At 45.1% G+C, this 26,003-nt stretch overlaps 3 protein-coding genes and 1 long non-coding RNA gene across 7 annotated transcripts; 2 read left to right on the forward strand and 2 right to left on the reverse strand.

The window, feature by feature from the left end:
• The first annotated feature begins 40 nt into the window (after positions 1–40).
• On the forward strand, positions 41–14,609 carry pdcd11 (programmed cell death 11). Of its 2 annotated transcripts, none has more exons than XM_041933005.1 (36): positions 41–110; positions 585–707; positions 987–1,133; positions 1,320–1,484; positions 1,733–1,894; positions 2,009–2,129; positions 2,288–2,463; positions 2,598–2,705; positions 3,428–3,640; positions 3,748–3,872; positions 3,970–4,030; positions 4,580–4,726; positions 4,847–5,098; positions 5,255–5,380; positions 5,468–5,662; positions 5,828–5,998; positions 6,085–6,298; positions 6,478–6,627; positions 7,413–7,525; positions 7,626–8,125; positions 8,275–8,337; positions 8,662–8,758; positions 8,885–8,974; positions 9,066–9,168; positions 9,259–9,436; positions 9,746–9,802; positions 9,922–10,044; positions 10,271–10,393; positions 10,514–10,682; positions 10,988–11,131; positions 11,238–11,384; positions 11,471–11,721; positions 12,022–12,190; positions 12,309–12,462; positions 12,607–12,772; positions 12,981–14,609. In XM_041933005.1, the coding sequence occupies exons 2-36, from the start codon at positions 606–608 to the stop codon at positions 13,150–13,152; spliced, it is 5,454 nt and encodes a 1,817-aa protein (XP_041788939.1). In that variant the 5' UTR covers positions 41–110; positions 585–605; the 3' UTR covers positions 13,153–14,609. The 2 variants fall into 2 exon arrangements, with proteins under 2 accessions (XP_041788939.1, XP_041788940.1); XM_041933006.1 differs by having other exon boundaries at positions 46–60.
• zgc:175214 (uncharacterized protein LOC557610 homolog) lies at positions 13,554–20,213 on the reverse strand. Of its 3 annotated transcripts, none has more exons than XM_041933008.1 (8): positions 20,085–20,213; positions 19,552–20,000; positions 18,989–19,358; positions 17,432–17,585; positions 16,306–16,348; positions 15,805–15,846; positions 15,122–15,204; positions 13,554–14,441 (listed from the first exon to the last, which is right to left on the reverse strand). In XM_041933008.1, the coding sequence occupies exons 3-8, from the start codon at positions 19,011–19,013 to the stop codon at positions 14,321–14,323; spliced, it is 468 nt and encodes a 155-aa protein (XP_041788942.1). In that variant the 5' UTR covers positions 19,014–19,358; positions 19,552–20,000; positions 20,085–20,213; the 3' UTR covers positions 13,554–14,320. The 3 variants fall into 3 exon arrangements, with proteins under 3 accessions (XP_041788942.1, XP_041788944.1, XP_041788945.1); XM_041933010.1 differs by having other exon boundaries at positions 19,552–19,836; positions 20,085–20,192; XM_041933011.1 differs by lacking the exons at positions 18,989–19,358; positions 19,552–20,000 and having other exon boundaries at positions 20,085–20,175.
• On the forward strand, positions 19,360–21,212 carry LOC121603793. Its single transcript, XR_006006712.1, has 3 exons — positions 19,360–19,663; positions 19,778–19,911; positions 20,677–21,212. It is a non-coding gene; the product is annotated as an uncharacterized LOC121603793 (long non-coding RNA).
• Positions 20,273–25,529, reverse strand: LOC121603791 (calcium homeostasis modulator protein 1). Its single transcript, XM_041933007.1, has 4 exons — positions 25,415–25,529; positions 24,192–24,778; positions 22,456–22,957; positions 20,273–20,304 (listed from the first exon to the last, which is right to left on the reverse strand). Exons 2-4 carry the CDS (start codon positions 24,735–24,737, stop codon positions 20,273–20,275), a joined length of 1,080 nt encoding a protein of 359 aa, XP_041788941.1. The 5' UTR covers positions 24,738–24,778; positions 25,415–25,529.
• Between the last annotated feature and the right edge of the window lie 474 nt (positions 25,530–26,003).

Genomic DNA, 26,003 nt, shown 5'->3' on the forward strand with positions numbered 1-26,003 from the left:
AAAAGTGAAACGTTCAGGTTTTCTTCCGGGTTGCAGCCATGGCGTGTTGCTGAACAACATGTGAGTTTGATGCCCACAAGCTGAGGATTTAATGTAGGAAACATTTCAGGGTAAATCCTGGGAATACAATTTGTTCTTTCCTTAAATCAAAATTGAGTTAGTCTGTAACGGAATAGATATTTTGTCTGTAGGAAAACTTGCTTTGCGTTTAGCCCGAGTGCTTAACTATGATACAGGTAGCTAATGTTGTCTCGTGCAGAGGGGCAACTTTATGTGCAGCAGGATTGTAACTGATCCAAATGGACTAGTTTATATTTCTCCATCTGGTTAAAATAGTTAGATGTGCATCTGAGGAATCAAACTATGTTTGATTAGAAACCAAGCTGTTTCTTGTGTCTCGTTACTGTTTTCACATTTGCGACTTAGCATCTGTAACACTCGTGTCTAACGTATAAACGATGACACAAGAGGGTCTTATGCTTGGCTACATCCATTTGTTACTTGACAGAACCTAACATTGTATCATCAGCAGGCTAGGGATTTTTAAACGATCTGTTTATTGACAGTGACTTTGGTTTTCTCAGATATCTGAAACGACATCAAACATGGCAGCAGTGGAGGAGGACTTCCCTCGAGGGGGGACGGCAAAGAAGCCCACTGAGAGTAAAATAGTGGTGCAGCGGACGGAGGTGGACAACTTGTTCCAGGTAGAGCGCTACTCCTGTCTATCTTTCTGTAGCCATACCACTGTGACCCATACTTGCATGACAACCCACAGAATGAGGATTATCACACAATACCCCGCAATGAATTGTTCCAATTCATGTCAGTGCCATACTTGAAGTTGTTCTTTCAGATCTGCTGTTTTCAATATTTCCTTTCACACACGCTGTCGTTGGTCTTGTGTCTTGTAGACTTAATGTCACTCTAGGGTGCATTAGTGGAATGATGTCAATGGTTAACAATAGTTTGCTTTTCTCTCGCAGTCAAACGAAAAAGTAGAAACTAAGAAAAGAAAGGCCGCGGTCAAAGATGACGGCAAGAAGCTCAAGAAGCCAAAGGCGGGCAAAGAAAAAGAAGGTGGTCTGACACTGAATGCAGCAGCCAAGTGTGTGGAAATTCTGCATGTCAAGGTAATACGTTTGTCAAGAGCCAACATATTAAATATATGTGTGGGATTCAATGTATTAAGTACTCATTTTCCCAGTGTAGTTATTTTATGGTAATACTACTGTGACTCTAAAGGGCATCCAGCACTTTACCTGATTTGATTTTGTGTGGATTTTGTTTTTGTTTTTTTGTTTTTTTGCATTTTCCAGAATGTGAAGGAGGGTATGCTGATGCTGGGCTGTGTGAAGGAGGTAACAGACTTTGAGATTACCGTCAGCCTGCCTTGTGGCCTGCAAGGCTTCCTCAGCATCAAGAGCATCTGTGACTCGTACGCGAAGCTGCTCAGCGAGCAACTAGAGTCATCTGATATAGAGGTAGGCCTGCGGAGTGACGAGTTGAATATACTGCTGAAGTCCACGCTGTCTGCACGATTATTTGGTGACTTTCTGAAAAATCTGGGTTCAGTTCTGTGTCTTTGTATAAAAGTAGTTTTGGTGAGCACTGTCTTTTTGGTTTTATTGGATCTGTGGAGTCCATCAGATTTAGACATTAGCCTTATTAATGTCAAGAGTTCAGTGATATTCCAGGAGATTTTGTGATATTGAAGGGTTTTACTTCACAGGAGTTCTGCTCTCTGCCGCACCTCTTCCACCCTGGCATGGTGGTCAGGTGTGTGGTTGCCAAATTGGATGTAGCCAAAGGAGGCTCTCTTAGCATCCAGCTGTCAATAAATCCGAAGCTGGTCAACAAGGCTCTCACCTCAAGCTCTCTGAAAGCTGGCATGGTGAGTCATTAATGAGCATCTTCAGTAAAATATGTGGTCGGTGTTTTAGTTTAAACATGTTCATGTTCAGCTGTCTTGTTTTTATCCAACAACTTTGTTGGTGTAACAACACAGGTCTTGAGTGGGTGTGTGGAGAGTGTGGAGGATCATGGCTACATAGTTGACATTGGCATCAACGGAACCAAAGCCTTCCTGCCCAAGACAGCAGAAAAGGACAAACATAACAACCCAGAAGGTATGATGAAGTATTTAAGATCACCTGTCATTGATTGAGGAAATGATCTTCAGTTGCCAGTTGCACCCTCTCTGATGCAGATTAGGGTTTTGAGTCACCTGGACCGTGAAAAGAAGTGTCAATTCATGTCTTAATCGTGTGTGTTCTCATGTGTCCAGAGCTCAAAGTGGGTCAGTATGTGACTTCTCAAGTGGACGAAGTAAAGAACGAAGGCCGTGTGGTCCGCCTGTCCGTCAGCCCACCGACCATGGCCCAGGTCTGTGCTGACCCTGAGCAGGGTTGGAACCTCACGAACCTTCTGCCTGGTCTTCTGGTCAAAGCTACGATCAAAAAGGTAGAGACAGCTTTTATTTTGCTAATGCTGTGCTTGTCCCTGTTTTTTTGTGTCCAATGAATCCTCTAGTATTGTCTTCTTTACAGTGGTAGCTATGTGTCATTTTAATACATTCTGCATGTTTGTTTTTGCAGGTGACCAAACATGGGCTGATCATGGACTTCCTGTCCTCCTTCAGTGGCCAGGTGGACTTTCTCCACATGGAGCAAGACCAGGCATCCAGCTACACTGAGGGAACCAAGGTAAAGCCGATTTGGTATATTGGTCCTTTAGGCTTGTACAAGAAGAGTACTTCGACTTTGTTCAGACAGGAAATCCATTTTTTTGGTGTGTCCAGATTGGTTTTAGACAGTTCGGGCAGTAAAACTGTGAGACTTGTGATTTTTTTGTAAATCGGATCTAAGCCACATCTGAAGGTGGTTTGAAATGCGACTCCAATCGGATTTCTGCAGATGCTTTTGCCACTCAAATTGGATTTCAGAATGTCTTTTTGCGTCACTTGCAACATGACCCACAACGACAAATCCAGAGGCAGACAGAAGTGCGTCAGAGTGTCAGAGCAGAATCCACGCTGCTACTAGCAGAGCTGACTGATGCGATTGAGGCGTTCTTCACCGCAGCTTGACAGCACGATTGTTTGAAGGGTGAAATGATGGATGTCGTGCTTCTGTGTTTGAAAGCAGCATCACCAGCGTACACAGTTACTGACACCTACGTCATTAACCACAGCTACTAATACAGATAGATTGCCGATGTCTGGACACACAAATCAGATCTGATGACTTGCAAATAAACAGTGTGGTCTGATCTGATCATGAACTGAAGTTTTGGATTGAAACGCACCTTATTAAAATCATCTTGTTAAAGGTGAAGGTGTTAAATGTTCCCAGTTCAGTCTCTCCCATGCGTTTATTTTGGAGCATAAACTCAGCAGACTAACCCAGTTTTGCATCATTCCACCCAGGTGCAAGCCCGTGTGCTGTATGTGGAGCCATCCACCCGTCTGGTGGCCCTGAGCCTGCGCAGCTACCTCGTGCAGCCCGGGACCAGAGTTGACCCCTCTCCTGCTGGAGATGACCGCATCGGTGAGGTGGTGAAGGACTGCAAGATGACCGCTATGCACCACATGTCTGGAGCCATGTTGGAACTGCCAGACAAAACGAAGGCCTTTGTTCATGTGAGTTGGGGCGATGCTGTAGATATTTAAACCTACTGTGGCTGTTAAGAAGATGCCAGGGATGCTCTCTGTGAATATTCAGCTGACTCATTGATCCGTCTTGACAGAGGAACCACCTGAAGGAGTCAAATGAGCCACCTAATGAAAACCGAGTGCTCGCTATGCCTGAACACACCTGCAGGATCCTGGACTTCAGCGCCATGGACCAAATTTATTTTGTTAGTCTGCGGAAGTATGTGGCACCTCATTGACGCGTCTTTGTCCCTATAAGCATGGAGCTCACTATTCTAATTTGATGTTTTGACGGCCTTCTCTTGTCTTGATTTCAGGAGTTTGATTGAGAAGCCTTTTTACAGATACCATGATCTCCAGGCCGGTCAGGTTGTAGAGGTAAGAATAAAGCATCGCCGCCTATCCAAGCACCCTGTCGCACGCTTGACTTCGATTTCACTTTTTATAGAATCCATTAAAGCAACAAGAACCATCTTTTCACTTTCAAAGAGCAACTTGTTAAATCGTACAATATGACATAATGGTGAGCTCCCTTTTTATCAGTTTAGGTCATATAGATTTTATGAATTGGTTCTTCCTGTGTGCTGAGTGGATACCGAACACCACACTTTTATTTAAGACGCAATCTCTGTTGTAATCACAGTTTTTGATTCCTTAAATGTTTTTACATTAAAAACAATCTTCTTTCGGCATCTTAAAATAATCCAGTCACATCAGAATTCGTATTAAAATCCTTTGGACTTAAAGGAATAGTTCACAGAGGCAGTCTGGCCAACATCAGTGTACATTTCTCTAAATCAGCCTGAAAACAAAATGGACACAGTTTAGCTTCCCCTTCTGGACAGTTTCCCTGTCTCATTCTGCTCTGTCCCTGTTCCCATCATCTGTATCACACGTCGTCTTCCTTCCTGCGTCTCTCCCTCCCAGGGGACAGTGTCAGTCCTGCTGAATCACGGCATGGTGGTGCATCTGTCTGACCACATTAAAGGCCTGGTGCCTCGGACACACCTGTCTGATATCGTTCTTAAGAACCCAGAGAAGAAGTACATGGAGGGCATGAAGATCAAGTGTCGGGTCAGTCCAGTTTTCCAATTTGTTTTAAAGCCACTGAGAAGATCGCTACTTGGAAATAAGATCTGCAACCTCGAGTTTCAGCTGTATGTTTTATGTTTGCGTGTGAATATGTTCCTTCAGGTGCTGTCAGTAGATGCAGGGAATAAGAAGCTGTACCTGACCAGAAAGAAGGCCCTGGTTGAAAGTTCCCTGCCGTTGTTCCTCAGCTATGCCGATGCCCGTCCTGGCCGTGTTTCCCACGGCTACATCGTCTGCATCAAAGGCTTTGGCTGCATCGTTCGCTTCTACAACAACGTCAAGGGTCTGGTGCCGCTCAGCGAGCTCAGCTCAGAGGCCATCATCAGTCCGGAGGAGGTCTTCTATGTGGGACAGGTGAGGAGATCAACACGGGCAGAGGATCGTCCGCTTTTAATGAGCCATGTTTTTTTTTGTGTCTTTGATCAAGGTGTTAGGCAACCAGTATAAACAAGCCTTTGACTGTGAATTATTTGGCTTTCAATAAGTTGTTTGTTTTCACTGATTGTCCAGGTGTTAAAGGCTAAAGTTCTTCAGTGCGACCCCGATAAGGGAAAGATGATGCTGTCATTTAAGGCGGCGATGGAGGGAGACACTCAAGAAGCTGCCAAGCCCGAGTTTGACTGTGAGGTGGGCAAGGTAAGTTAAAGACTTCATGCCTCTTGTGTGTTTTTGTATCTCACTTTCTCAGATTTTGGCCTCAACACTTGTATTTGTGTGACGTAGAGGCTGGAGGCCAAGGTGCTGAAAAAGTCAATCAACGGCCTGGAGGTGGCCATCCTCCCCGACGACATCCGCGCCGTGCTACCCACAATGCACCTTTCCGATCACTTATCCAACTGCCCTCTGCTGTGGGAGAGCCTGCAGGAGGGAGACAACATCTCAAACCTCGTCTGCTTCAACAAGAACAAGCAGAATATTGTATCCTGTTGTAAAAGTTATTAAAGTCAACTCTTACTTTGATTCTGTACAATGTGAAATATTTAACTGGCTTTTGTTACTTATCAGGAAGTAAGTAAGTTAATTTCCTGGTTGTGAACAGTATGGAAGTGGTTGATGTTTTCCTTAGCTGGTCCTCTGTTAAAGACCCTCACCAAGAAACCAACAGTAAGATGGTCGCTGGAGGAAGGAATGGTTGCCAAGGATTTCTCTGAAATCACAGTTGGAATGCAGCTGATTGGCTGGATCAAGAACATCATGTCCTATGGCGTCTTTGTAGAGTTCCCATACGGCCTTGTTGGTCTGGCACCCAAGTCGGTGAGTGAAGGGCTTTGTGTTACAATGACTAACCTGAAAACCTCTACCTCTAAGTCATTGTTTCCCTCCGCTCTGCTTTTCTTTAGGCCATGACCGACAAGTTCGTCAGTGACACGACGAATGCCTTCCAGCTGGGCCAGACGGTGTTCGCTAAAGTGACCAACCTGGATGAGGAAAAGCGGCGTTTCCTGGTCACGCTGAAGATTTCAGAGGTCATATCTCCAGAGGGTGATGCCCAGACCAGACTCATTAATGGTCTGCAGGAGAGGAGAGCTGTGACTGAAATGCTGGCTCTGAGAGGTATGATTGCGTTGGTCTGTCCTGCTCTCTAAGTTGACCTTGTGATGAAGGCCCACACAAGTATACATCTGCCTCTTGCAAGTGGTTTCAATAGAAATGTGATATTATGGTGGTTTAATTCTTCGTTTGAAGTTCGTCTTCAATGTCTCACCTCTCACTGTCTTTGCCTTTGCTCTCAGGTAACAGTGATCTCCGCCAGCAGCTGGCTGCTCTGTCTGTTGGTCAGAAGCTGAAGCTGACTGTACATACTGTGACTGACAGCGGTGCCATGTTTAAAGCTGATGATCTGGCGGGTGCTTCCATACTGGCCACCAAGCACCATGTCATGGGTATGTTTTTAACATAATCTTCAGTGTTTCACTCCTCCGTGGCTGTAACAATAGTCTTTGCCCTCACACATTTCTTACAATGTCTTCACCTGCATAATAGAAACAATTTAGTGGCAGATTTTCATGGCATGATAGCATCAACCAAAATAATCTGGTGAATGTTACTGCGTTATTAAACACAAATGGTTTAAATTGTGTTTATTAATCAGCCCCTATGAAGAATTCTTTTTGCATTTTAAGCCTTTTTTAGAGAGTAGAGAGATGACAGGAAACAAGGAAATTGCAGTGTACAGTCGGGGTGCGTCAATAATTCAAGTAAAGCTCTTCCATAAAGTTGGCAGAACTGTCAAAATTGATGCAGTTGAAGCTTAGATATCCTGACTTTTATTTTTGTTATAATATGGGTCAAACTCTAAAAGCATTGGATCCTACGTTTCCTGTCACTCAATAGTGTCTTTCAGTAGACTTCCCCTCAATTTTGTCTGTCCATGTCTCCAAGCCCGAGCTGAAAGCAGCCTGGAGAGATGTTCCGCCAGGGCCGCAGAAGATATTATACAGCTGTTGTCACAGCCTGAGTAGCACAAACCATGACTAGTAAACATTGTCTAAAATCAGCAGAATGGCCCTTTAACCCCTTAACTATGAAGTGAACTCGATGTGTGCCCTGTAGTGAAGTGTTTCTTTCCACATCTGATTGGACAACTATTTGTCACCTGGTTGAAACCAGCGTGTGTCGCACTGCTTACAGAGATGATGAAAGTGATCGAATTTTCTGTTGATTCCAGGCGTTAACCTGATCCCTGGCCAGAAAGTTACAGCGACCATCCTCCATGTTAACATCCTGTCTGTATGTGTCCATGTGTCCATCCTTTCCAAGCTGGTGGGGAAGAAGAAATCTGTGAGTATTCATTCAAAACAATGTCTTTTTATGTGCTGTGCAAGGTTGGACTGAACATTATTGATCCCTATTGTCTGCGTTTTAATTTGTATTTTCACAGTTAACTGAAGGCTCAAAGTACACAGCGATGGTGCAGCACATCGACAAAGACTTTGCCGTCATCTCACTGGGCGATACGGCGCAGCTGACTGTGATCCAAACTAGGAGTCACCTGAACCAGATATTTCTGCTTGAGTCAGAGAAGCTGAAGGCCGGGATGAGTTTGTCCGTCGAGGTCATAGAACCCAGCTGTCAGGAGGCGCAGGGGCTCCCCCTAGTGTCGTGGGAACGCATGGCACCAAACCGACAGCACACGACCTCAGAGAGCCAAACGTGCTCTCAGGGTCACTGCTTTGGCAGAATCGTACAGGGTACAGTGCGGACAGTGAAGCCTACCTCCATTCAGGTCACACTGGAGGATGGAAGCACAGGCAGCGTGCACGTGTCTCAGGTGGTGGAGGTCACAGAAATGTGTCAGGGATCTTTCCCCACATCCTCGGTTAAAGTGGGCAGTGTGGTCACGGCCAGGGTCATCGGAGGACGAGAGGCCTCCAGTCACAGGTGCGTACTGTCATTTTCCATTTTGGAAAAGACATTTATTATTATCACAAGTTCCTACTTTTGTCTTTTTTTTCAATTTGAAAGTGTAAAGATGAATATGATGGTTTTCAATGTATTATTATTGTATTGAACTTTTTCTCTTATTTCAGATTCTTGCCCTTCTCCCATCCCAAATTTACATATACCATTCCTGAGCTCACACTTATACCCAGGTAATTGTACATTAAAGTTCATTGTACATTATCATGGCCAACATTACCATAATGTACTGCATGATACATCGATACATCTTTTGATACCATGGCAAACAGAACATTATTATTACTATTCTTAAAAGTTTTCTTTAATTTTTAGGCTTGCACAGGCTTTATTCGTGGTTTTGAAAAAGTATCAATACTTTTGACAACATTAATTGTACAGAGATTAAAAATGCTAATTGTAGCAATATAAAGCTGTGTTGATGTTACTGCTGTTCATATTTTGTGTCACTGTGTCTTATCTTTTCTCATTCCCACTGTTTCTTCTCCCCTCTACAGCAAAGTGGATGAGAGTGCAGATTTCAAACCCGTCACAGCAAAAGAAAAGCTGAACGGCTATAAGGTCGGGGAAGAACTGACATGCTTTGTATCGAAGGTGAGATTATCTTATAGTAGCTTGGTTTATTTCTTCCTGGCAGTTTCCACAAAATGCCCTTCTTAATCAAAAGTTTACATGAAACTGCTGTCAAGGTTTTCACCGCGTTCATGCTTCTGTCTCCAGTTTAATCCAGAGAAGAAGTCTTTGGAGGTCACCACTGATCCTTGTGTTACTGGGACAGTTGAACTGCTGGCCATGATCACGGATCCAAAAGTAAGTGCAAAGTTGTATCCAGGTTATAATAGATGAAAAGGAAATTCAGTTCAAAGCGCTGTGAATTTTTTTGGATTCTGCGTATTTTCAGGATGCCGGCCACCCAGAGAAACTGTACAAGCTGGGCCAAGCAGTCCGTGCCAAAGTGGTCGAAGTGAACTCCAAGCCTCAACGCTTTGTGCTGTCACTCACTGGTAGGAGACGCTCAGGCTGGTGCTTATCGTTTACTGCTTCTCAACATCACACTTAGCATGCTGTTTCTGTTTCTTCCTTATGTTTTCCAGGTGTCCATAAGCTGGAGGAAGGCAGTGTTGCTTTGGGCATGGTGACCAATATTCAGCCACAAGTTGGCCTTCTGGTCAAACTTCCCTTTGGCGGCACAGGGACTGTTGCTGTCACTGACCTGGCTGATGCCTACAGGCCAAACCCCCTGCACATGTACAGCAAGGATCAGCTGCTCAGGTCCGTAGAGGCTGCAGCGACCTTTGGCTGAAGTGCCTTTTAATATGTACCGCACACAGTCTGACTGATATAACAGGCCTGTTTTTGCTTTGAGATGTTTTCTTTCAATTTCAAACTACTGTTTACTTACTTGACTGTATTTTAGACCAAATATAAACCAAATATATTTAACTGTTGGAATCATTAGAGCCTTGTTGTTGTGGTTAGAAACAGTGATTTTTTGGGCACCACTGACAGACTCTTTAACCCATTTTACTTATCTTTAAGTGCTGATTCAGGATGGATTCTTTGTCTCCTCTTATGTCTCAGGTGTTTCCTGGTTGGAAATGAAAATGGCAAGTGGCAGTTGTCTCTACGTCCATCAAGGTATGAGCCAGTTTGATTGGATTTGTGACTTTCTTTAACAAATTTCTAGAATATTTATAATAATAATAATTTCTAGATCTTATTACAACATGCGGTTGACTGCAACTTTGCCCTTCCAGGCTGAACCCTGAGGAGGCCAAGCCAGTGAAGGACCCCGAACTTTTGTCTGTAGGGAAACTGAAGGCAGGCCAGATTATCAGAGGCTACGTCAAGTCTGTAGGAGAGCAGGGGGTCTTCATCAGGTAACAAAGAAATTCATCCAGCACCGACATTTGGCTTGAACTGTCCTTGGCAGCAGACTGGACAGATAGTTAGATTCATATTTAAACTCAATAGAAACATGAAAGTCTAAAATGCTCCATATTTTTCTTGAAATTGTAATTTCAGGGTAGATATTTTAACAATTATCTCAATGTATATCCTCACTTGTGCTTCTGAAGGCATCCTTATTTCTGGTTTGTCTTCCAGGTTGTCAAGGACCATCACAGGAAGAGCCCAGCTCCAGCAGTCCACCAAGTACTTTGTCAACAACCAGACGGTCCTCTCTGAGCACCTGCCTCCCAACACCCTGCTGACCACCAAGATCCTCAGGTAAGAGATACACCGATTTCCATTCTGCGGTTTGAAAATAAAAGAAAGTAAGGAACTAATCATCACACTATACACCAGAAACCGATTTTGAAGAACAGCTCTTTATATTCATGTCCTCAGTGTTAACAAAGAGGAGGAGTTGGTCAACCTCTCTCTGCTCCCTGAGGACACCGGGAAGCCGGACGTCCTTCCAGAGTCTCTCAGTCTGCCGCTTCGTCTGGTCGGAGAGGAGAAGAAGAAATACGATACTCAGAGGAAGAAGAAACGCGCGCTGTCTGAGAGCGAGCAGGTAACGAACAGCCTCAGTTTCCTCTCACTCTCACATCACACTGCTTTACATGAAATAGTAAAGATGCTGTAGATGACTCAGCCTTTTAAGCCTGCTGAGGTCCTGGAGGTGAACAGTGCTCTACATATGAAAACCTCTTCCACACAGATCAAAGGCTTCTTCGGTTATCAATCATTCATCATCCTTTGGTCTGACAGTAATAAATGCTGCCTTGATCTCCGCCTTAGTCTAAAACTCTGCAGCTTTAACTGCGGCCTGGTGATCACTGAAGCTCTTACTTGTATGTGTTGTGGTGTATTTGGCAGAAACAAGCAGAGTCCCAGGTCCCAAAGAAGAAGAAGAAAACAAAGAAAGCAAAGACTGATGACAGCGACAGCGGAGTAGAGGTGTACTTCAGAGAAGAGGAGGATAAGGACGACGAGGAAGAACCCAAATCCAGTTCTGTAGAAGTAAGCGAATATGCTGCTTTTTTAGTCATACAAATCTCCATAGATTCGGTACGGTAATCGTGGAATTGTGGAACCTGGAAAATAGATTTATCCTCCACTCTCTCAGCAGGTGAAGCACAGCTCAGCAGGTCCATCCAGACTGCAGGTGGCAGCAGGTTTCTCCTGGGACGTGGGACTGAGCTCCTTGAAGCCTGCCTCTGTAGCGCAAGAGGGGGACTACAGTGATGGAGAAGACCAGGACAGAAGCAGCAAGGTGAGCTGACCATCCTGTTTCCTTCTCTGTATCTAAACATTTATTTACCCTCAAACTCACCACTCATCTTCTCTCCTATCTTCCAGCCCCAGAAGAAGTCTCGTCATGAGCAAGAGCAAGAGAAAAAGGCAGCCGAGAAGGCCCTGACGCAGCGGGAGGCGGAGCTGATGGATCCCAGCCTGCGGCCCCAGGATGCAGCCGCCTTCGAGCGCCTGCTCCTCGCTTCCCCCAACAGCTCCCTGCTTTGGCTCCAGTACATGGCTCACCATCTACAGGCCACCCAGATCGAGCAGGCCCGTGCCGTGGCCGAGAGGGCCCTCAAAACCATCTCCTTCAGGTGACTGATGGAATTATAGATATATATTTTTTATTCGACTGTGTGAGTGTCCTTAAGAAAAGACATTTATTTTTACAGAAATGACCAAAAGTGAGCAGAAAGATGAATATATTGTTCAAATGTAATTCTGACTTGTATTGTTTTGGGCCAAAGCCTTTGTATCACCGCTTCTCTGCTAATAGTGTGTCCACATCTGTTGAAATAGGTTTGCATACACGGCTGTGTTGATTGATGGACACAAACAGTAACAACATTCGGTTGTACTTTTTGTTTCTAACCATGGTCCTGTGTTGGTTCCAGGGAGGAGCAGGAGAAGCTGAATGTGTGGGTGGCCCTGCTGAACCTGGAGAACATGTACGGCACAGAGGAGAGCCTAAAGAAAGTGTTTGAGCGGGCGCTGCAGTTCTGTGAGCCTATGCCCGTGTACCAGCAGCTGGCTGACATCTACGCAAAGTCCGACAAGATCAAGGTCCGGTCTGCTTAAACACTTTACACGTGTTGTGACTGATGCTGAAACACTGTAATCTGTAGCCACTAGTGTCTGCACGTCTGTCTTTCTGCTGATCTGTCTCTCTGTTTGTATCCAGGAGGCGGAGGGCCTGTATAAGACGATGGTGAAGCGTTTCCGTCAGAATAAGGCGGTGTGGCTGAGCTACGGCACCTTCCTGCTCCAGCAGGGTCAGAGTGATGCTGCCAGTGCTCTCCTGCAGAGGGCGCTGAAGAGTCTGCCCTCCAAAGAAAGTAAGATGGCCTGTCCAAAGCACTGACTGAACTGACTCAAAGCCGTTCCCATCTTTTTTGACTGTGCAGTCGGTGTCATTGTGCTGCTCCAGCTGCGTATCTCCACAGGGTTTGACCTTTAGGCATTGTCATTCTTCCTCTCAGGTGTGGATGTGATCGGCAAGTTCGCTCAGCTGGAGTTCCGTTATGGTGATTCAGAGAAAGGTCGTGTCATGTTTGACAAAGTCCTGACGAGCTACCCGAAACGCACAGACCTGTGGTCCGTCTTCATCGACCTCATGGTCAAACATGGATCACAGAAGGAAGTCAGGTGAGCTTGCTTTGCTTTCTGGCACATTTAGTTTCAGTCCTCGTAGCTTCCCTGTTCATAAATAAGTAAATGCACTTGCTAAAATATGCATCCTCACATAAACCAGTCAGCCTTAATGATCTACATGATGGAAACCGGCATTAGCGAGCTGCTTATGTGTATAAAGTCCAGTTCTACAAAGAGTTTTCCAACTTCCTGTCTCCCGCAGGGCGCTCTTTGATCGTGTGATCCACCTGAGCGTTTCAGTCAAAAAGATCAAGTTCTTCTTCAAGCGCTATTTGGAGTACGAGAAAAAGCACGGCACCCCGCAGAGCATCCAGGCTGTCAAAGAGAAGGCCATGGAGTTCGTTGAAGCTAAAGGCACCGAGGCTGCCGACTAAAGACCAGATACACACAATGATATGCACCTTGTGCGTGTGAGCGGACTGCAGAGTGTTAACCTCAGCCTGTGCTTCACACCTGTTCAGAAACAAGCTTGTGACTTGTGAGGTTCCACCAGGAAATGATCAGCTTCTGTAATTTAGCTTTTTTTATTGTTGTGGACTGGGGGGCTTCCGAGTAAACCTTTGTAAAGTGGGTTGTGATCAACTATAAAATATTAAACATTTCATCAACTTCATTTTATTCTAATTTTGTATGAGTGTGAGCTCTGAAGAGAGTAATTAATGTTATGACTGTTAGCCACATTTTGGAATAGATTTTTTTAAAGGTCCCTTTACACATCTGTGGGAGCATTTTCTATTCATCTGGCCAGCCTTTCAATAAATCCACCCCATTACAATACATTACGTGACTTTTATTTAAAAGCAACAAATACAAAATAACAATATATAGGGACATGTTTACATACAATACATACAGGCAAGACTAGTTTTCTATCAGTCTCTTTTTAAAAGGAAAGGGCCTGGGACACAATCGGTAACAACATTGTCTACTTAAATCGTCATGGTTGTAATCCCGCTGGTCTTGGTTTCAGCCGGAGGTTGTGGCTGCCTCTGACTGCTGGAGCCTTTCACCTACGTTGGCAGTATTGAAGATGCATGTGTGGCACAGGGTTATAGGGTGATTGACATGGTTTGTGCTGGCTGTATTGGTAACACCCCTGAGATATTAGAGGTATCCATACTGATCCTGTACTCTGATGTCCTGCTCAATGCCTGAAGTGTTGTTGGTCTCTGGCAGTGCTGCACTAGTCATCCAGTGACGGTGGCAATGATATCCTGCTCTCTAATGTGGCTCCTTTTCCTGGCCTTTTTTTTTTTTTCTTTTGGTGAACAGTGCAATATGGAAGTAGAACTAGGAGCATTTTTATGAAAAGGTCCTATTCATCCAACTGACTGATCCCTGACTGACCTGACCAAATCGTTTTGCTGCTGTCAGTATCCAATTCCCACTGAGGCATATTGCTCAAAGGTCAGCAGCAGGGCGGCCGCTTGGGATCATTATCAACATTTCCTGTGAGATGTCTTAAAGATGACCGCTGTCCATCATCCCTAGTGTATTTAATGTGTGTGTTTTCTCTGTCCGGGTTCCTCTTTCCCCGCTCACTCACACCTCCTCCGGGTCCATCGGACCCTCGGCACCCTGGGGAGCGTCCGTGTGGAGCCGGAGGATGGGCTTGTTACACATGGGGCACACGCTGCGGATCTCCAGCCACTTAAGCAGGCACCTGACGGGACAAAAAAAGGGAACCGTTAGCTTTTAGATTAGCATGAAATTAGGAGGAAAAAATCCATCAAACCTTCAAGAGGAGCCAGAGAAAGCCATGTAACCCTCACTGATGAAACTAGAGTTTCTCTAATTACATGATCAGTTAAGATTTTTTGCATTTACATAGCTGGCCCCTGTTCAAATAGGTCAACATGACAATTCTTGGTGAAAATGTTTTTGTATGTTTGAAATAAGATGCTTTGCAACATTAAAGGGATAATAAGACCTTTTGGAAAATACTTGCTTTTTTGCCATAGATGAGGAGACTGATGTGTACAGTAAACTGCAGCCAGCAGAAACACGTGCAAACAGCCGAGCCTGCCTCAGTCTAAAGCAGGTTGACCGATTAACCGCTTTGGCCAATTAAGCTGATTTTATAAACTAGACTGGACTGTTTATTGGTTGGTCGCATTAACTTCATTCTTGTTGTCATCGTAAGGTTGCCAGGCAACTTGCAAAAGCTTCAAGAAGGCCAGCTGTTTTCTGCTAAGCTTAGCTATCCATTTGCAGGCTGTAGACTATTCGCTGTACATGAGCAACGCTTCTTTTTCTTCTCATCACATTTTCGGCCAGAAAGAGTGAAGGCGTGTTTCCCAACATGCTGCTCTGTTTCTTTACATTTAGCCCATTAACACTCACTTCTTGTGAAATGCATGTGAGCATGGGCACACCCCCAGTTCATCTCTGGTCCTGAACTCTTCCAGACACACCGCACAGGTTTGCTGCAAGAACAAAAATAACAGCAAGGTTTAATGTTTTTTTCCCATCTCTATTCAACAGTGGGCTTACAGCAGCCAAGAACATTGCCATGTGTAAATTTGAGCAGTAAATAAATTAAATTGACCTAGATTTGGAGCACAAGTACAAGCCAGTGTTTTGAAATGGCACTTTTATCTTAGCTACGTTCCCAGGTAACAGGGCCGCTGCATTTCATCCTCCCCTTGTATGAAACAGGGATTGAACATTGAATTGAAAACCAAAATGACCCCTAACCACCCTTGCTGCCTGGGAAAAAGAGGAAGAGCTTGAAAAAAGCTTCCTTTATAGAAATCACAAGAGACAGGGGAGAGATCTTTTATAATGCATTTTGAATGAGTGCAGTTATTCCTGGGGTCCTAAATTCTGCTCCAAGTAGAGAGCCATGCAGGTGCTCTGACATGTTTCTTAAATGGCTGCATTTGAGATACAGGATATTTTCAGGACATCTCTTAGCGCGTGCTGCATGGCTCATCTGAGCGGGCGCTGAAGCAGCGTGGGTGAAATGTGTCTTAACGTGTGTGTTTCGCACAAGGTGATGCGTAGAGGCTGGAGGTGTGACTTACTCCTAGGAGGCTCAGTTTCTTGCTCGCTCCCTTCAGCACCACCTGCAGTTGGAAACGGGAGAGGAAGGAGAGAAGCGTCGGGTCATGTGAATGATGTGTCAGCACTATCATGTTGGCAGAGAGCCTATGGTGTAAAACAAACACTTCAGATGGGCTCAGTGTCCTGATGTGAGTGGCTTAAAAATATCTGCAAGAGTGGCGTGCACTCTTTTGTTTGTTGCGTTGTTAAGAGCTCATTATGAATACAGATAATGCAGACAGCTGCAGCTGGAGTTCAACCTTCCCCAGAGTTTCACCTACAGCCCCCACAATGTCACACCCGCTACCTGCTGGGTTAACAGTCCTGAACCAGTGTAGGTAATGACACATGGATGGAGCCAAGGTCATCTATAAAGGGTGGTGTTAGGCCTCACTGTTGACTGTAACAGTAGTATTTATAACCTGCCTCAGAAGCTGGTGTGACACGTTCAGCCACAGTGACATAATGCTGCAGTGACGTACCTCATTGTAGCTGAACTGCTCCCTTGTTCCTTGTTGCTTCAACCTGAGAGAGGCAGAGAAATAACAACATCTGTACAGTAGAAGTGACTGCCATAAACATCTGTAACTTGAGTCAGTAGTCGAGATTGGGGGCTGGGACCCCCGCAAGGGGTCATGTGATGAATTTAAGTTTTTTTTTGTGATTCATTATATAGAGGGAGAAAGGAGGAGAAAACACCTCTTGGACTGAACCGCTCACAACTTACAGATACAAGGGGTCACAAGGAGATATTGCTTCATAATAAAGAGCCACAGCCAGTAGTCATAGTAACCAGCACCACGCTACAAGCATATATTCATAGATGCTTAGAGACTATATTACTCTACAGCCACAAGTGATGCTTTTTTTTTGAGGCCAACAATCATCTGATGGATATATTGGATGCATCATTGTGTCATTAAAAAAAAAAAAAACACATAACATGAACATTTTTGATTGGGATCCTTTAAGTGTAGTAAATCTTCACTTATTGATTTGTTGGCCACATGGGGGCAGCACAGCGAGCTGTGCAGTACAGTGTTGACATAATATCACTTTACCAAGTTTATATGGCAAACGGTTAGCGAACAGTTGCTGCAGACATGGAGCAACATTAGTGTTCACTCGGAGTCGTGTTTGTGTCCACCTGATGAAGCCCAATGCTAGCTCTCCTTTTAGCGCTTATTTGGTCAGCCTAGCTTGTCAGCTAGTTAGCTGCTACTTCGTCAGCCTTTATTTTTATTGGGTCTAATCACTTTACTTTTGCTGCTGCAGCGTATATGTGTGCTATATTGTAACATACATATATAAATAGCAGCATAGATTGATGTGTTTTTTGTTCTAGCAACTTTGTCACCTCTGCAGGACAGCACTCCATAAATTAGCATCATTATTGCTGCTGTCATTATATGTTAAGATCTTACTGTCGGGGTAGTTGTGAATTAATTTTCCCCCACTGTGCACACTGTGTTGCATTACAACAGCCAAACTGCCAACGAATCTCTAACTGGATCGCCCTCTTGCTGTTAATCATGTCTCTTTTTGTACTTCCCCTTTTCTTCCCCGCATTCCTCATTCCCATTTTCAGTCACCCAGCTTGTCACCCACCTGAAAAGGTAGCAGCAGAAGATGAGGCTGAGCATGAAGACAAAAAGGCCAATGCCCAGCACAATGACATACACGTTGAGCGGGAGGTGATAGATGTCAGACGTCATGCTGCAGTAGTGTTCAGTGCGCTGAGAACCCAGACCACACAGGCATCCTGCCAGGAAGAGTTTGCACATACAGAAAAAGAGTTCAGAGTCCAGCATGTCAGTGTATGGGAGTTTAAAATTCTTCTTCCCTTCCTTCTTATATGGTGGAGGTATAACGGTCATCCTGTGGAACAATCAACAGTTCACTTTTTTCTTTTAAACCACATGTTCCTCTTGAAATTAGAGGGCTGCTGTTGCAACTGCATTGTTTCCTTTCCCGCTATAACCACCAAAGCTCCCCCAAGACCTACAGAGTCCATTTGTTAGCATTGACAGAGCAAGTCTAGATTGGCGACATTAACTTCAGAGTTCAGAGAGCGAGCTCTCGAGATCTGCGGAAATCATTTTCCTTTGTTGAGAGAAAGTTAGCCGTGCTTATTTTTTGCAAGCAGTAAAACTCCTGGCAGAGAGGTGGGAGACTGTTGTTCATTAACCACAACACCAGTCTACGGTACAATCACAGGCTTCCAGTGCCACCGGGCTGCGAGTCTGGCTGCCAGCGGATAAGAAACCATACGGAAGCGTAATAGCTGGTGTTTGTTTGGATGCAGGTGTGTCCAGGGAGCTGTGACTGGCACTGTGGTGGCAACTGAAGCGCTCATAGGACTGCGCGTTAATTGGCTGTGAACAAGACAAACATGGAGGACAGACAGCACTTCCGCCACACCACCATCTGTTCCACAGACTCTATAGAGGTGACTGGCAGAGTGTGTGTGTGTGTGACAGCACTGGGGGGTGGAAGGGGAGGGGTGTCTGTCTGCATGTATTTGTGAGACAGAGATGTGTGTGTGTGTTGCAGGTGGCAGGGGGTGGGGTATATTAAATAGGATGAACTCTGGGGACTAAAGGACCATTTGGTGAAACAATAGCAGAGGAAGCCCCACTTCCACAGGCCACATGTGCTCCTATTAATTTGCAGCGGGGATGCTCTTTGCCAGCCTCTAAACGTCCATGTGTCTCTCTTTAGAGTGAATGAATGGGTACAGCTTGCACACTGTGGGGGGCATGAGTTGGATAATTTAACATGGCTGGGGGTTGGGGGATTTACAAGGGGGAGGGGGGTTAGTGTAGGGAAGACCTCGGGTAGCATAATGAGAGAAGCAATTACGAACCAGGCATGGATGCACTGCAGAACCGGTCGCCAGTAACAATACAGAACAAGTTTAGAGAACAGAACATCGTGTCTTTCCGTTTTCGCGGCTCTCAAACAAACATGACCTTGAATGTGGCTTATTTTCACTGAGGCCTCCACTCTCTCTCAGTAATTTACCATTTCACAAGTACGTCCATTACGTGGATCCCAGAAGCTGGCAGCCAGCAACTAACTAAGTGGCCGAGTTTATGAGACACAAGCACACGTGCCGCCACCTCTTGTGTATTTGGCAGATGGGAGAGAAATCCACTCACTTACCGTTACACCATTGGAATGGTTGCATGAAATTTGACTCCCAGGGCAGCAGCAGTATATTCGGGCCCTGTCAGGAGAAGGCTGGAGAGGGGCCGGGCTCCTGGGCCTGAGCTCCGGACGCTGGGTCTGCTTGGAGTCTGGATTCAGGCGCCCCGAGCTGGATCGCTCTCCTGTTGGGTTGTGTCGGCTCCTCCAAAAACAACCATCAAGATTTTCAGATTTGCTCAGATTCCACAAATCCTCGGGAGGTGCGGTTTCGTTGGCTCAGCAGTCTGCGCTGCCCAGCATTCCCAAATCTGGATTAACCACCCCGTGTAAAGATTGGGAGATTTGGGAGCGGGGTTTGGACTGGGACCGAAGACCTCAAGTGCTCCTGGATCCCAGTGAGAATGATGTCATCACAGGAGAGGGAAGGAGAGACAAAGAAATCTTGTTGAGAAGACATGATTGTTTTTCAGATGCCTCGCACCATGTGTTATGCAGGAGTTGTTATTGTGAAACACTGAATCTCACACAGCCACAATGTCATAAACAACACGGGCTGCTTGGCAACAGGAAATACTTACATCTCCAGCAAGAAAAGGGCCTGTTCGACTTCACTTTGCGTCTGCCGTGTCGTCCCCCTCGCTAAATTCAATGACAGCCACCGTTCGAAATGACAGTCCTCGTCCAATGAAGGTAATTATCTGGCATTAGTCCGGGCTTTGTCTTCCTCCCAAAGCTGCTTTTTTTAACAGAGGATTTTCACAAGTCTCATCCCCCTCTCCTCTCCTCTTTTGTCTCCTCCTCCAGTCCTCTGATCCTGCAGTGGGTATTCCTCCTCAGAACAGCAGGCAGAGATGTGCTTCCCTCTAAAGCCCAGACAAAGTGAGGACAGCTCCATGCAGTCAACAACAGTCCTCGAGCTGGGCTTGGTGTTTTTGCTGGTGAGTGTGTGTTTGCGTCAGTCAGTGCATGTGTGTGTGTGTGTGTGTGCGTAGGGGGGGGATCCTACTCTCCCTCTAACCATCTGCTCCTTCAATTGAGAAAAAAAAAAATCAGAGACAAAGGCAATGTGTGTGTGTGTGTGCATGAGTGTGTCGTATCTAGTCTCTCCCACCTCCGACTGGCTTTGTCATGGCAGGCTTCCCCTCTTCCTCTTCCAATCCTTTATGGTGCTCAGACAGAGCCTGCAGTTCGCCGTTCCCTTCCTCCTCCTTGCTCCTGCTCTGCTCTGCTCTGCCTTGGGTTTGTAAACAGATCTCTGCTCATGTGACCAGCCGTTTTGCCTCGCAACTCTCCTCTCCCTCAGCCCTCCCTCGCTGCCTCCGTCCTCCAATCTGCAGGCAGAGGGAAGGCAGAATGAGCCAGACACTGACGAATGGGGCGCCTGCAAGCGTGCTGATGTGTGTGTGTGCGCGCGCGCACGCCCCCGTGCGCGTGTATGTGAGAGGGAGACAAGAGAGACATTTGCAGCAAAGTCAAGGGAGGCCTTGGTCAGTCAGAAGCGCATGGCTGATGTCCTGACAACCAAAACAAAGCCATTTGTGTGAAGTGGAGGTCAGCGAGAGAAGAGATGAAGCAACCTCCGTCACCATTTCCTCCCTCCTGCACACACACAGATTGTATTTTTAGAGCTACGGCAGATTCTTTTTCATGTTTGGCTCGCTTGAGCTATATATAAACACCATGTCACTTTTTTTTTGTTGCAGAGGAGGAACGAGGCAGGTAGAGCAGGAGGGGGTCTCTCACTCCATAGAGGGGACAGAAGAGGAGATGTGAGGGGAAATAGCATCAAGAGAGAAAAATCACAGCGTGGATAAAGACGTCCACCCCCACACCAGCGGCCCTGGCTGCCAGTTTGCTGAGGGAGAGAACAGCTGCTGGGCTACCGGGCGAGATGTGAGACGGTCAAGGGGAGTGCTGCTCACCAACCCCCCCCTGGGGGACGGAGGGAGGGAGAGGCTTCAATGGGACCCGTGCCATTTCCATTCACCCTCCCCTCCTCCCCTCCCGCTCCAGTAACGACAGTGCTGCTGAATACTGAGGAACAGCTGGATTGACCGTGCAGATGCACGAGCATAAATACGTCCGTTAATACACTGCATGCATTGTTGGGTGTTTACAGCTGTTTCAGAGTCAGCGATGGCTGCAGCCACAGGGTTGTGCTGGATGGCGGTTTTGGTTTTGGCGTGCCCTCTTGTGATTTACGATGAAAACAGCGTTATATCGACAACTCCCTGGAGATATGCGGTACATGAAAATGATCAGGTTCTACATATCCAGCTGTGACGAAACTGCAGTTGAAGATATTGAGGAGGCCTTTTCAAACTGAGCACAATTCCTCAGTCTTTCAGTGACCAGGGTTTTGCCAGGGAGTGACTGATTAAACTGGGAAGCGAGCGAGAGCACGAGGGAGATGCAAATGTTGACCTTGTTTTCTTGGTGACATGTAAATTGTTTTGGCTGTCACAACCTTTTGTTTCTGCATAAATCATAGCTGTGCCTGATTTGAACTACAGTAGCACTGTGGGGTTATCTGCCCGTGACAAGGTTTAAGGCCCAGAAAGCATTTGCGAAGCATAATAAACTAACATACGAGCGCTCTGGTGGAAAAGTTGTCATTTTTGAACCGGCAAGCTGCTATTTTTACATGGTTCTGCTAAAACTCTTAAACTCTTGTTACATGGGCCAGCGCAGATGAAGTATTTGTCCAAAGTCCATTTAACTGTTAAGCTTGAATGTGGCCTTAAAGGGACTTGTGCTGAACAGGACAGCAGTAAAAGCTAAACTGTCGTGCAGCAGCAGCATAAGAGCTGCAGAGCTGGAGCACTGACTCAGTGATGTCAGTTGCATAGCAAAATAGTATCAAGTTCAAGCAAACATGAGCCACTATAAGCTACCGGTCACGCCAGTATATCAAGTCATAAAAGTTCCACGCTGTCACTTTAAAGCAGGCATCGCATGCAGCTTCTTTCTTATCACCCGTATTAACACTTTCTATTTTGTGCCCGGGGAATATTCATGGTGGCCCCACAGCCGCAGACATTCAAACATTCATTAGTGCCGTTATCAACGAGAACTCTCCGGAGCGCTGTAATAATGCTTTACTATCAGCCTGACACAGGAGCTCTGCCTCTGCAACCAAGAATTTACACAGTGAAGATGTCTGGCCTCAGAGAGCAGTGGCAGAGTGTTTTCAGCAACATAACATGTACACAGTTGTGCAGTCATAACAACAACAACAACAGTCAAACTACAGTATATATTGCACTAAATTCAGTTAATATTAATTTATATCTTCTATGCATTGCAGTAAAAGTCTAATTCTAGTAAATTACAATATTATTTTTGTAACTTTGACAAGTGTAAATGTTAAGTCGTCCCTGCGTACAGAAACATAATGATTCCTACAGCTCTGAAACAATATGACTGTCTGGAAGTTAAGGAAGAGCCAGTGTAAGTTTTTCTTTGAGCTCTTCAAACCTTGCTGTAATACACTGCCCACTCCTTTTTCTCCACGTCATGGGTGTGTCCCTTCACGACGCCATTTGCTGCTCCGTTGGCCTCTCCATTCAGTCTCCCATTGTTTTCACCATCTGTTTGGTTCTTTCTGAGAGCCAGAGCCGGCTTACAGGTGTGCCAGTTCCATAAAACTTTATTCATGTCCTCCTGGGCCCTGATGCCCAGCAGCTTCTCTTCATCGCTCCTCTTGCTGTCTTCGTCCTCATCGCCGCTCTCGTCCTTGCTGGAGTGACGCCGGTGCATGCTGCGCATCTCCCCGCTGATGTTCTCGAAGTACTCGTGGATGCAAATCTTGGCGAAACTCTTGGCGTGCTCCTTGCAGGTCTCGTCGAACATCTTGCGCTCGATGTCGATGTAGTGAGACCAGTACTTGGTCTTGAGGAAGGCGGCTTGAGTGAAGCATGGTCGAATAGCTCGGATCAGGAAGGCCGTGAAGGTCATGATGAGCAAAAGCATCCATCCACATGCCTGGAAAGAATAGACATCATTTAATACAACACTGCGAGCCCAGACCAACACTTACACCTGTGTTTTGTGTTATGTTTCGTGTTCTTGCTGCAGATGCTGAAGATAGTGGAGGCCAAATAGTCCAAAATGTGATTGAAAAAGCATATGTGGGAGCGTCCTGAGAGTTTCATAGCTCATTAACAGAATCTGTATATCAATAGACTTTTTAGAGACATTACTTTTAAGGTTGTATAATTGCCCTTCGGCTGATCAAAGACCTAAATAACAGTGTGGGTGTTTTTGGATGGATTGAAATTGGTCCAAGTTCCATGAATAATAAATTTTGAGGCTTATCTATCTCTCTAATAAGCGGACGGGAAAGCTTCAGTGAGCTCAAAGCACAAAGCTGGAGTCTGCTGGGGGGATTTTAAGTTAACTACAGTTTTTTGAGGAATAAAGTGAAGAAAATTGAATTTGCTTAGTCATCATATCCTGCGATGAAATTGGAAAGCTGCCTTCTGAAAGTGTCCCAACTTTTGGCCACACATAACAGTGCACTTGAGCTGACTGTCAAACATAAAAAATGTGTTTTCTTTACATTACAAACGCCTTTATAGTCAGAGAATCCCCAAATACTGAAAACACGGCAAACGAATGAAACAATAGTTCTTTGTGTTTTTGTATAATCCACAAGTTTCAGATCACTTCTGCTAAGTGCATGGCCGACGTCTTCAAATACCGTTTTTCATGTCATTATGACTCGTTGTAGCTGGAAAAGCACAACTAAGTTAATAATGGCTCTATTCAACTGTTCCAGTAAGCCATGACAGTGTGACAGTGAGCAAGCATGCACCACACCAGAACCCTGAAACCAAAGCAGCTAAATAGAATTTAGCCATCATTCAGCGTCATATTTTATCCTACTGTGGCATGTCGAAACATCTTCTTTAAAAAAGATCCATGGTTGCTATGACCCTGATGACAGCTTGCCTACTCTTTAAGAAAACAGCCTAGCCATGCTGCCAGTAAATTAGAATTACAATGATAGCTTATAGCTATGAGCAGCAGGCATCCCTATTTAGATATATGTTTGCACAATTTAGCCAGAGCTCCTCCTGTGTTGTTCAAATATGCCGCTTTGGCCTTTGAAATTGTCTGCTTTGTCTCAGGGCTGTCTCTGTCAAAAGGATTTCAGCTGACGCCTCCTCAGTTTAAAACCATTCACAGAAAAGCAGAGAGAAAATCAGCCGGCTACCTGTGAGATACACTTGATGTATCGTGACGCCGCCACTCTTATTTCCTGGTGCTCGAACAGTTCTTTGCATGGAATCCTTGCCAGCAGTTTTATCTTCTCGGCCTCTGACATCCCAGTCATCAGGCTGTAGTTCCCAAACCTGTCAATGTCCAAGTTGATGCTGAAAGCACAGATGAAGCTCTTCCCATCCATGAGCGTGACAGACACCCATACCGCAGGTGCTATCAAGGATCTCTGTGTGATTGAACAAAACATGTAGCGAAGGATTGATGGGTCCTTCCTCCGTCTCCCTGTGGGTCTTTTCCACTCCTCTGCGAGCACCGACACATTATTGTTCAATACAAAACCCAACATGAAGAACCATATCGGTGGAATGATAAGCAGCCCGATCCCGTAGGTGTAGTTGTATTCTGGCATACAGGGGCAGTTAAACTCAAAGGCGGAGTACATCTGTGCACTAGCTAGTGCCATGATACCACAGATCCCATTCATAAAGGATTCCTGGTTGGACTGGAGGAACTGGAACATCATACGAAACTTATCCATGTTGGAAGATGTGGTGATCTTAGGTTCAGGTGGAATTAAATCTGTGAAAAGAAGTGAAGCCGTTCAATCTAATGTTGTCACAATCGCAGAATTTTTAACTTTTTAAACTTTTTCCTTGCCAAGCAGTTTTTGTCTGTTTTCTACAGACAGCCCGCACACAGTGAAGACATACCAACACATTTGTAATAATGTTACGAGCAATTGTTGAGAACTAGTTGATTTTCTTCCCTGTTCTTTCATCTGTGCATCCTTGGGTTTAAAATCTGACTGTAGATCAGTTTTTTTCTGTACTTTACAGAGTGCTTACAATAATTAATTAATAATCTTAATAATAAGCTGTTAATAAATCTTTGTGCAGATGCTCTGCAGGTTTGGAGGCTCAACAGCTGGATGGATTATTTATAACCCAGCAATCCAAAAACTGTTGTCATTTCTGGCTTATTGCCATTCTATAAAGCAACTTATTAACCATTAATAAGGCATTATAAACCCTTTATAAAGGGTGCTTTATTAGAAGCGGTACCAGAATCTCATATACTCATAGTGAACTGTGACTGTTATTCTAAACCAGCTTTCATGCAGGAACATCCCAGTTTCATCTCTTTTATATGGATTTAGTGAAACATGTTAGGCATCCAGAGATGAAAAAGTAACATCACACACCAGCACTCACTTACCTGTTTTCTTAAGAGTGGATGAACGAAAGGAAAAGAAAACCTCATGTGAAGACAATGTCCACAGTAAATGACCTGCAGTCCCTTGTATAGTTATCAGACATTGTAGCTCTGAGCGACTGAAAGGTGTTTCTCGAACTCTCTGTGGTGATGTTCAGACTGACCACATCATCTGTCATCAGGCCCCTCCCCTCGCCAGTGTTCACTGTGATGTAACAAAAGACTCTCATTCAACCCACACTTTCTCAACAGCAAACCTGTTAACAGCGCTCAGAAAACCCTCCAGCTCAGTCCTTTCACAATGCATGTTCATGTTTTTCTTACCTGTGTGAGTGTGCTACGACGTTAACTCTAGTTACATGAAACCGGGAGGCGAAGTGTTGTTCGGCTCAAGCATAATGATCCAGACATGCAAAAATGGCAGCAAACCATTCAAATATCTGTGGTTTTGGCTGGAAAATTTGGTTGTTGTCTAAGAGATGAAGATTGAATCGGTTTGTGTTTTGATCAGAAACAAATAAATCAAAGGGCAAACACTTATCACATGCAAAAATGACAATTATTAAATCTCCAAGGGATTTTATTTTGCTTC

The sequence above is a fragment of the Chelmon rostratus genome, chromosome 3, assembly GCF_017976325.1.
Source record: "Chelmon rostratus isolate fCheRos1 chromosome 3, fCheRos1.pri, whole genome shotgun sequence".
In the NCBI taxonomy this organism is placed as follows: domain Eukaryota; kingdom Metazoa; phylum Chordata; class Actinopteri; order Chaetodontiformes; family Chaetodontidae; genus Chelmon; species Chelmon rostratus.